General features: G+C 44.7%; 2 protein-coding genes across 2 annotated transcripts; one reads left to right on the top strand and one right to left on the bottom strand.

Annotated features, from left to right (window-relative positions):
- Window positions 1-506: 506 nt before the first annotated feature.
- Window positions 507-2,087, top strand: LOC125514850 (auxin response factor 5-like). The gene is made up of 4 exons (XM_048680219.1): window positions 507-657; window positions 781-827; window positions 1,410-1,600; window positions 1,814-2,087. Exons 2-4 carry the CDS (start codon window positions 813-815, stop codon window positions 1,908-1,910), a joined length of 303 nt encoding a protein of 100 aa, XP_048536176.1. The 5' UTR covers window positions 507-657; window positions 781-812; the 3' UTR covers window positions 1,911-2,087.
- A 5,664-nt stretch (window positions 2,088-7,751) lies between these two features.
- On the bottom strand, window positions 7,752-10,748 carry LOC125515121 (gamma-tubulin complex component 3-like). Its single transcript, XM_048680548.1, has 2 exons — window positions 8,354-10,748; window positions 7,752-8,259 (listed from the first exon to the last, which is right to left on the bottom strand). Exons 1-2 carry the CDS (start codon window positions 10,534-10,536, stop codon window positions 8,004-8,006), a joined length of 2,439 nt encoding a protein of 812 aa, XP_048536505.1. The 5' UTR covers window positions 10,537-10,748; the 3' UTR covers window positions 7,752-8,003.
- Window positions 10,749-11,333: the final 585 nt, after the last annotated feature.

Below are 11,333 nucleotides of genomic sequence, written 5' to 3'. Positions count from 1 at the left end.
CCGCCGCAGCAGACGTCGGAGGAGGCTGCCCTGGCGGTCTATCAAGCCGCGTTCGGTTGGGCTGGGCCTCCCCCGTCTTCTTTGACCTCACCGGGCGGTGACGACGACGACGGCAAGGGCAACGGCAACGGCAAAGGCAAGACAGTCTACTAAGGCAGCATGCGGGCGGTTATTAGTTTGTTTTTAAAAAATTTAGTTGTTTAAGTGGACTTTGGCCGGCCATTTATATATAACCGCTGGGCGCATCTGCTGGCCTAAATGAAAAATCAGACGCGCATGTTTGTCTGGCCGATCCAAATAAATAAAAAGCAGACAAAGCGCATGTCCGTTTGGATCTGCGCGTTGAAGTTGCTCTAAGCAACCAAACCTGTGGTTGGCTCAAAAAATGTGGTTGGTTCACGTTCAGAAAACTGATTTATTTTGACGAGGGAACCAATAATTCTGTGTGCCGATCTGACCGATGGGACGGCAAAAAACAAGATCACGTGTCGCGTGCTTGTTCGCCGACCGCATTGTTGATTGTTGGGTGCCCCTACGCGCACCGCACAAGAGCACAGCCAGTTGATCAGTTGATCTGTACCACCACACTTTGGCTCCTCCGCCCTCTGCTCTCTTCTGCTCGGCAGCCGAATCTCCCTCCGCCCCGCCCGTGCTCAGGTGAGAAACCTCGCCCCTCCCCCACCCATCGCTCCTCCATTTTGCTCGGCCCATTCCGTCTTTTGGTGGCGGGGCTTTCAGTTCCATCGATTCTCTAATTACGGATGACGCCTCGTTGAACAGAAACCCTCGGCGCCTTGCCCCTTTGCCAGAGGATGCCATTAACTCAGGTTTGCTCTTTCCTCTCGACACTACGTTTTTCAAGCAGTACATGTTTCCTGATGCATAAGAGTAATTTGTGAGGCATTACAATAAAGACTTACTGTAAGGGGCGTATTTAACTGTAATTTTCTGTAAAGAAAAAGGAATGCGTGCGCATATAGCAATTGTAGTTCAGAAAATGGTACGGTGTTGCCAAGACAAGTCTGCTTGTCGCGATGTAATTTTAGGTATGGTGGTTTGGATGAGCAATTGAGCATGTGATATGTATATAGTAGGATGACGGTTGTATGTATGGACGTATGGTCACATTGGCGGAGCTTAGGCAAGGCCGAATGGCCATGGCCCGCCCAGCTCCGGCACTTCTCCTCATATATATATATAGGAAATTATTTAGGAATAATATATCCTTACTCCTATGAAGATCTTTAATTGGTGGCGGTGGTTCATTCATCTTCGGGCCACGCCAACTGTTGACCTGGCCCAAACAATTTAAGGGAGAGCGGGTTTGGATGATTTTTGCTCAGCCAAATGATAGTACAGTGTTCTTCTTAAACATTTTTCTGTATGTTATCCTAACCTATGTGTGTCAGGTGCACAAACGTGGGGCTATAAGCCGTTCCATTGACATTGGTAGGTTCTCTGAATATGGAGAACTGAATCAAGCTTTGGCCCACATGTTTGGCATGGAAGGGCGACTCGAAGATCGACAGAGTATGGGTTGGAAATGTATCTACCAGGATTATGAGGGCGACTTCCTATTTGTCGGTGATGACCCATGGGAGTAAGTCCACCGTTAGTTTTCTGCCTATGGCTATATGAACTTCTCAAGATTCCCTGTTAAAATGTCATGAATTGATACAACTGAAACACGAATGTGTGCGTATTTCCTTTAAAAAAATGAGAAGTTTAGAACACTGCCCTCTTTTCTTTTACTGTTCATGATGAAAGATTGTACTGGTCGGTTACCTTGACATTTTTGGCATTGATGCTGCAGGGAGTTTGTGATCATCGTCAAGTCCATTTGGATCTTGTCGCCTCAAGAGGTTCTTCAGCCGATGTTTCCGGGTGGTGATTTAACATCAAGGCTGTAGCCTACGAAATCAATGCAGTGAAGAATATAGTGTATATGTGTGAGCTTATTGTTGTGAGGGCTAAAATTCTGCCAAGACTAGCTTGATCATGCGCGCTGCAATATTTGCCGTGAGGCCTAAATTCTCCTAAGGCTATACATTTGATCATGGGTGCTGCGACGCGCCATTTAAATGCTACGTGCATTGTCTCTGGGATATACTTTTTTCATGCCTGTACTATTTTCACACAACAATAGTGTGTTTAACTCTCTGAGAAAGAGAAGATGATAGCATCGGAGGTAAATACATCAGGAGTCATAGAACTTGCACGTGACAGTCAGTTTGGTGCACAAAGTTGTAAAATACGTGTTTCTGGTCATCAAACTTGCACAAACGTTCATATACGGTCGCATTCCATGTACGCAGACGTATCCGTGGCCTATGTGGCATACCAGCATGGCCAGGGCCCACTGTAAGCCCACCACGCATGATAGATCTGTAGGCTTTTTCTTTATTTATGTATTATGCACCTATTTTTTAACTTATTAAGCCCCTAAAATAAAATAATTTTTTATTTACGTATAAAGCCCCTAAAATAAAATGGAAAAATAAGGGATGGTTTGGTTACAAACTAGGGACGTGCCCCTACTAGGCTTGGGTTAACAACCACCAAACCAATGACCATTCATGTCTAGATAGCACGAATAGTTTTTATATCATATAAACACGGCCGAAAAAGGGCCCACTGTAAGCCCACCACGCATGATAGATCTGTAGGCTTTTTCTTTATTTATGTATTATGCACCTATTTTTTAACTTATCAGGGCCCACTGTAAGCCCACCACGCATGATAGATCTGTAGGCTTTTTCTTTATTTATGTATTATGCACCTATTTTTTAACTTATTAAGCCCCTAAAATAAAATAATTTTTTATTTACGTATAAAGCCCCTAAAATAAAATGGAAAAATAAGGGATGGTTCGGTTACAAACTAGGGACGTGCCCCTACTAGGCTTGGGTTAACAACCACCAAACCAATGACCATTCATGTCTAGATAGCACAAATAGTTTTTATATCATATAAACACGGCCGAAAAATCAATTTTGCAAGAAATGTAACCTCAAAAAAGGGAGCACCATGGCTCGACTATGTGACCTCGTGGTCAACGTTAACTAAGATTACCACTGGGCTTCGACAACACAACATATCAAATGGGACAAATATTTTTCATGTTGTTATTCCTTCTTGTTCTATGTAAGAAAAAAAATTATATTATTGTGTTTGTGATATTTAATAAATGTTTATGTGTTACAAAAAAAGGTGTGTGACATTTAAAAAAAATAAACATTGTAAACCACATTTGTGTAATTAAAAATGATACATTGCATTTTAAAAATGTTCATGCATTCCAAAAAAACTGGTCATGACATTTTTCAAATGCCTATACAATGTATAAAACAGTTTGTGTAGCTTTAAAATGTTTCACACCATCCAAAAATGTTAAAAACATAGTTGAAAAAAGTTTCAAAACTTGTATTTGAAAAAAATGCCAATCATACACTTAAAAAGTATTAAGCATATATTTTTTAAATACTCCAAACATAGATGTATACTGGAGTATTTAAAACATATGTGTATCAAAACATAGATGTATACTGGAGTATTTAAAACATCAAAACATATATGTATCACATGGAGTATATGTTTCAATACACATAAATTTCAAAACTTGTATTTGAAAAAATGTTAATATGGACGTGTTGTGTTGATTAACATTTTTCCAAATACAAGTTTTTGAAACTTTTTAAAATGCTGCGTACCTTTTTTGTAACACATAAATATTTTTTGAGTGTCACAAACACAAGAATATAAATTGTTTTCTTACATCTGGACGTGTTGTGTTGTCGGTGGTAATGTTAGTTAACCTTGAGCACAAGGTCACATGGTCGAGCCACGGTGCTCATTTTTTCCGTGTTACATTTCTTGTAAAAATTATTTTCAGTCAATGTTTACATGATACAGAAATTAGTCATGCTACATAGACATGAATGATCAGTAGTCTGGTGGTTGTCCACGTGTGACTACTAGGGCACGTTGCAGCTTCAAGACCCCACATCGCTTGTTTTTTCATTTTATTTTTAGGGGCTTAATACGAAAATAAAAAAAGTCAAAGGCTTCTCTGCAGATCTACATGCTACAGCGGATGACAATGGGCCCTGGCCACACTGGAATGCCATATAGCCTATGGATACGTCCGTGTACATGAAATGTGATCGTATATGAACGCTTGTACAAGTTTGATGACCGGAAACATGTATTTTACAAGTTTGTGCACCAAACTGACCATCGTGTGCAAGTTCTATGACTTCGGGTGTATTTACCTCATAGCATCGACTAAGATTTACCGCTTGGCATACATAGCGCGTTACACATGACAACTCATTCGCAAAGAGTAAGGAGTAATATCTGTTGGAATTTGGAAAATAATCCGAGCTTGCTGATTTGGTTAGCTTCCAAATCATGATCATGGTATATGTTTGTGTATGTTTCAAATTACAGCGTGAGTGGTCTACTCTAGTTAGTGTTATTTTGATGCGATGGATCCTTGGCAAACCCATGCGGGGGTGAGGTCGAGAGAGGTGACTCATGCTAGCGCCTCAGGGCGGACGATCATTGTATGGTGGAGCGACAAGGCAAAGACGGTGAGCACACTATTGTTGCTGGCGGCCGTTGTCCAGTGGAGCACGTCAAGATCATCTTCTGGAGAGTTAGACAGATAATGAAGTCATGTGTTGGCTCAAGGCCAGTGTGAGGGTGTGAGGTCCGCATGGGGACGGCGTGAGATCATTGTTGTACGAAATTGGTGAGATGTTAACTTCGATTACACCATAGTCAGTGAAATGCCGATATGAGAGAGGCAACATGATGCCGCTAAGGCAGGATGAGTCATGAAGTTCGTGTCAAGTGTTTGTGAACATGTGTCTGTTTGTGAGAGACAGTATTTTAGTTGAAGCACATCACAATCGAGGGGCTATCCGGTCCTGAGTGTGTCACCATGGGTGAAGAATGTGCACGATGACAAGAAATCAGGTTGTCATTGTCACGGTCATGAAATCCCTAGCAGCGCGCTAGACGGTATGTTAGTTCCTGATGCACAGGATTTGAGGGAGTTTCAAATCCTGGGGCTTGAGGAGGAAGAGAGGAGGAAAGGATGAGCACACACAGGTGCAGGGACAATTAGTTCATCTTTGATGCCCGCGACAACTTAAGTAGATAGTTGTTGGCTACAGGGCCTTGGCACCACTGGGCTTTAGTCATGCTTAACGGGCTTCCCGGGTCGGTTGCTTCACCTTAGTGTTAGTCCCCTACCTATTTCTCAAAAAAAAAAAAAAATTAGTCCCCTACCTCTTCCCTCTGATCTTTAGTGTTATCGGGTTCATACGCCGTGACATTTCTCCCTTCTTGTGGAATGGCTTGACCCCTAGCCGTCGATGGGAACTAACAGCACTTTCAGCACAACTTTAACACCCAGTTGTTTGGGATCTCTGCCATATAAAAGCCTTAAAAAAGGGGTAGTGTTAAGAGCTGAATGATAAGTGGTGCTATACCAAAACTCAGCTAACGGCAACCAGTGGTGCCATGCACAAAACATCTGAAGTAAGCTTCCAAGCACTGGTTTAATCCCTCTGTCTCTGGGTGGCTAGCACTACTCAAATTCAGCTGAGTGACAGTTAACCGGAAGAAATGTTGCCAAAAGTGTCTGGTGAAAACCTTATCCCTACCAGAAATATTAGCATCAAGCAATCCATGTAGCTTGTACTCCCTCCGTTCCTAAATATAAGTTTTTTTAGACATTTCAAATGGACTACAACATACGGATGTATGTAGACATATTTTAGAGTGTAGATTCACTCATTTTGCTCTGTATGTGGTCACTTGTTGGAATCTCTAGAAAGACCTATATTTGGAAAAGAAGGGAGTATATATTATCCACAAAAACCTGAGCAATCTGTATGGTCAGGAATCTCCTCTTTCTGTCTCAGCATGGCCAGGACGGCACAACGTTTATTTTGAGGCTCGAGCGTTCTGGATATGATTAACTACAAACTATGTGTGGTTCCAAATTCAGTTTCAGGAATTCAGAGGTTGGTTCTAATCTAATGCATGATGATGTTTTGAAGTTTAGACATAAACCACTAGCTTTGCCCAGCGAAAGAAGAGTGTCATGTTCAATTGTATCAGTAAGACGACAAAGCCATCTTATCTGATGACAAGTCACAACCAAAGCAAAAATGAAAGTGTGTCAGAAATGCAGTGCATATTTACATATATATAGAAGATAACATCAGCACGTAGTATTCAGTTACCTCGATCAATAACTAGCCCCGAGCCGAGCCAACCAGCGCATGCATAATTCAGCACATAAATAGCAGCTAGAGGCACTACTACATCATCATGCCCACATAAACAGAGATATGTACTGGGTTTCCCATCCATGCGCTGGTAAAGTGGTAAGAACCACAGCTCATGTCCTTTTCCTAGCCCTCAGACTTCTTGCTCATTGCACTGGCTCTGGACGTGGTTTTTGTTGTGACGGCGGCAGATGGATCTGGAGGAGAGGCGCCATCCCCTGCCAGTTGCCTGCACATTCGGAAACAGCAAACTGAATCATTCAATCAGAAATCCTCAGCTGCTGGACTACATTATGAAACAGGTAAATATCGACTTGGGCAATATTCAGTTTCGCTTCTAGTCACAGCCTCACAGGAGGTAATTCTATTAAGCACGAAAGGTATTTAGATGGCCTCGATCGCTCGGTGATCTAACCTGCCAGCCTCCTCCACTCGCTCGAGGAAAGGGTCGACGCTATCCATGTAGGTGTTGAACTACAGATATATTTGAAAAGATGCCTGCTTTATTGATGACTTCTAACTTAGACGCACCGCCTTCACAATGTTGTTGAATTTTGCGCGAATTTTCTGCTGTTCTCTGTGGCAGCAGTCCTTAGTGAAGCAGCTTCCGAATACAAATTCAAATCCTGTGTGGTGACACAAAGAAACATGATATGTCAGTTATTTTCAGGAAACAAAGACACAATTAACGAAAAAATGCTGCTAAACCTGCAGGCTTTAACAGTTAAAGAGATGGACAGCAAGTATCGTGTTTCTGCACGAACAGCGGCAATAAATACTAACAAGGCCTCACATGAATCACCAAATTTAATGATGTTCCCATTTTAAAAGGATTTGAAGTTCAAACAAGCAATATATTAGAATAAAGAACATCACCTTAGCGATCATTGCCTCCACTTTCTTTTCTCTAAGTTCGAGGCACTACAGTTTAGGGCGCAATTACAGGGTATCTACTGGTTAATCATATAACTAGAAACAGCAGTAAGTGCAACCCTTATACAAAGTAGCACCACCAGGCACCAGCTAGCTGTACCAAATAATCCAAAATATCAAAGAGATATATCATACGAGGAAACTAAATTGTCCTGGGAGACGCACGTAGCAAATAGTTTATTTTATCAAATTCCAAGACAGTAAGTCTGAAATCAGTTGCCGCAGTCAATGTTCATGAGCAAAACACCTTATAGAATTATCAATACACAGTAGTCTGAAATCAGTCGTGGATTCATAAAGAAATATGACGGTAGAGAGTTGCCAATACACAATTGTAGAATGCAGTGAGTGAACATTATATTTCTTTGAAAGACAAAAAGGAAAAAATGTATGACACAATACATATGGTAGAATGAGGTCAGTGTAAAGCATGATCTGGGTACCAAACAGATGCATAGCTTTTTTGTGAAAGAAATTATTTGTTGGAAGTACCAAGTGTAGTATTTGAGAACATACTGGCACTCAATGCACAATACATAAATGATCAATCCATAGTCGCAAGTCAAAGATATTTCACTGTTACCAAAGCCATCTTGAGAAGCAAATACCAGCACTACAAATATACTCCAACAAAAGTGAACTAAAACTAAAAAAGGTACTAACTAATGTGGTCGAGAAATATCAGATATTGATCAATGATAAGCATCCACCCCAACCAAAAAGTAAATCTAACGCCTATTTCTTCCACATTAGAAGCACACACTCATTTCATTTGTTGGACGAAACACGGCTGTAGTATTCAGTGAAGTCCAAACGGAAGAGAAGGAACTTTAAATCAACGTGTTGCTGCAGGGGCAACTGGGAGATAAATGAATCAAGAGAAGCTGTATAATCTTTTGCAATGCTATCCAAATCTTCACCCATTTTCCGAAAAAGTTCCCCTGCGAGTTGAATCATGGCTTTTCTGCCCCCCTCCAGCCATGAACCTGTTTCCTTCGATTTTGTTTTCAGTTTACTCTTTCCCCTGCAATAAGAAGGAAAACTTAAAAGTAAATCAAACAGTAGACGTGATGAGATTTTGAGGAAAAGATGGCTAGCTATTTCTGCAATAATCTAACCTTAGTTGCAGCTCATATATCCGTTCAAACCACCTATCAGCATGGCTGCGGAACTGCAATATGATGTCAAACAAAGCAAAAAGATTTCTCAAAATTCCCAGGGACCTCTCACCCAGGAGGGACTTCTCCACAATTGAAGTGAGATACTTATCATGTCCCATGAGAAGATCATCCAAATCTTTTGCTGCATCCATTTCTTCTGAAAAACGAGCCCAGGAAACCTCCAGGACCTCAAACATAATGTAGTACTGGAAGTTGGTCACAAAATGGTTCATTTCATTGAACAGAACTTGGCATTTCCGAAGAACTGAAACAAACTGAGCCCTGATGCTTGTCCCTTCCTTGTAGAATGGAGAAGAAACAATGCAATTAGGCTTCATTGTCTTCCAGACTCCAGTCAGAGAATGGTCAACACGCTTAAGCTTCCATAGGAAGTTGAATATCTTGAGGTACATCTTCATGACTGAAGCTGTGAACACCGTGTCCAGAGGGACCCTAGCGTCATACTCCAAGGAGAAGACGTCCCAGCCACGATCACCATCTCCATGATCCATCATCTTTACTCTTATCCGGTCCAAGATGTCACGGTCATCATATTGCGCATCAGACGCACGTATTGCAGTTTCAAGCAAGCCAGCAAGGTGGAAGGAGCTAATTCTATTGGCTGGTTCTGACAACTCTGGACCAACAACATCCATCAGATACTGAACAAAATCACCCTGCCCAAGAAGCAAATATCGCTTGATAGCAAGACAATGGTCTTTAAATCGGTATCGCTTATGGATCACATCCATCAAACGTTGATCAATCCTCTTGGCTGCTTCTACCACCAATGCCTCCAAGGCATCAATCTGCCCATAACCAAGCCCACCTCGACTTGTTGTGGTGCCAACATAGGCTGCAGCCTCAGTGGCAGCCTCAGCCCAACCATTATCATCACAGCAAACTCTGAGAAAGTTGATTGACTTCCCTGTTCTGAGGATCCTTTGTGCCAGCACCGGAGAAATGAAACTCGGTAGCATATCAGACTGAATAAGGTAGCCCTCCCGCCACAAAGATTCAGCCTTAACTGGCTGCCCAACAATGAAGAACTCACCAAATACATCCTCCAATTCACCTTCAAGCACCCAGCTTCGGACCATTTCAAACAGCGGCGAGCAGACTCGCCGCAGCAAGCGGCCCATAAAGTCTTGAACCATGGGATCCCCGTGCTGTGCGTGCCCATGGATCGCACCAGCCATTCCACCACCTCTCAAGCCACGGCATCCATCCACCAAGACAGCCATCAAGCGCATTTTCACCGCAGGCTCAGCAAGCCAGACAACGAGACGCCGCAGTGAGAGGTAATTACCTGACACACCCGAATCAGACCCAGGTGTTGGGATCGGATGCAACGAGTACGACTCTAGAACTGCAAGCAGCTTATAGTAATCAGACAGCTCCTCCTGTAGAGCCGAGCAGAAGGCCTGAGCAACAGTGCCGACCTCGGTGGCGGCATGAGAGGGCAAGCGGCTCACATTGTCGGAAACGAAGCCTCGCACCTTGCGGAACAGCCAGCCGACCTCGCACAGCTTGCGTACCAGGGTGCGAGTGGAGCCAGGCACGCGGACTCCGGCGGGCAGGTCGTAGGTGTCGCTGGCCTTGTCGTACCGAACGTAGCGGCCGTCGATGCCCTGGCAGGCGTACAGCACGTCGCGCACCAGCGTGGCCTCCGACACCTCCGTCTCGTCGAGCACCAGCTCGGTGTACTCCCGCAGCGCGATCTCGCGGATGTTGTCCGGGTCCTTGGAGACGAGCGCCGCGCCGCCGGCGGGCGTGCCGGGCGCCCGCGGGGCATGCCTCGGCGGCGCGGCGGTGGGGAGGTCGGGGAGGCAGGCGGCGGCCCCGCGGCGGTGGGGGGAGAGCGAGTCGAGCAGGTAGAGGAGCGGCCAGAGGGAGGCGGGGCGGGACCGGGCGGAGAGCTTGGAGTGGAGGTCGGCGAAGGCGAGCGCGTCGTCGGGGCGGCCGGAGGCGGCGAGGCGGCGCTTGACGGACTCCGCCAGCGCGTGCTCGTCCGGGAGGACGGCCGGGGCGAGGCGGCTGGAGAGCAGCCGGTGCGCGAACCGCAGCGCGCCGCCGGAGTCGGCGGGGACGAGGCGGAGGACGAGCTCCTTGACGAGATCCCCGGACTGGTGCTCGTCCATCGGGGAGGCAGTGGGCGCTAGGGTTCTCTCGGATGCGGCGCGGGAAGGGGACGGCGGCGGCGGCGCGCAGGTGGTGCGGCAGTCCAAGCCGGCCGGCCGGCCGAGAAGGTAGGGGAATCGGGAGGTAGACCTAGCTAGAACTGAATCGCCATGGCGTCTCGCTGTCGATTTGGGTTTTTTTAGGAGGGAAAGAAGAAAGGAGAAGAGAAGGAGGGAGGCATCGGTGCATTTGGCTGGGGAAGCGAGTTTTCCTATCATGGGCTGGGGATGGGCAGTGCGGAGGCCCGTCGTCTCCTTCATCCCGTGGGCCGTCGATCTGGATGCTCTGTTCTGTCCGCCCTTCAAAACAAAAACCCTAATAGCAAAAAAAAAAGAAGATAAAAAGCCCTAAACCCCCCTCAAAAAAAGAAGAAGAAGAAAAAGCCCTGAATAAAAAAAGATCAAAATAGACTCTTCCCTCAAAAAAATCAAAATAGACTCGGCGCTAAAAAAAATCAATATAGACTAATGGATCTATACCTATGCACTCGACCGGTGTAGTGTTAACTCTTAATCAAGTCAAATTAGGCTGAATGTGTGCAATAAAATTACCGCCTAATGTAGACAACCTAATACAGTCTGTCAAACTATGTGCAAAATATGATTTCTGGTATGTATCCACTGATCCAGTCTCAGTTGAGCCATAGATGTAGATGGCTCAAAAACAGTGTCGGTAACCAAACATTCCCATAAACCACACAGATGTGAGCTCATTTAGAGCATCTCCAACAACAACACTATTTGAGAACACCAAAAAG

This window comes from Triticum urartu, chromosome 6 (assembly GCF_003073215.2).
Source record: "Triticum urartu cultivar G1812 chromosome 6, Tu2.1, whole genome shotgun sequence".
In the NCBI taxonomy this organism is placed as follows: domain Eukaryota; kingdom Viridiplantae; phylum Streptophyta; class Magnoliopsida; order Poales; family Poaceae; genus Triticum; species Triticum urartu.
Note: the sequence above shows the minus strand (reverse complement) of the source record. Positions and strands in the feature narration are given on the sequence as shown.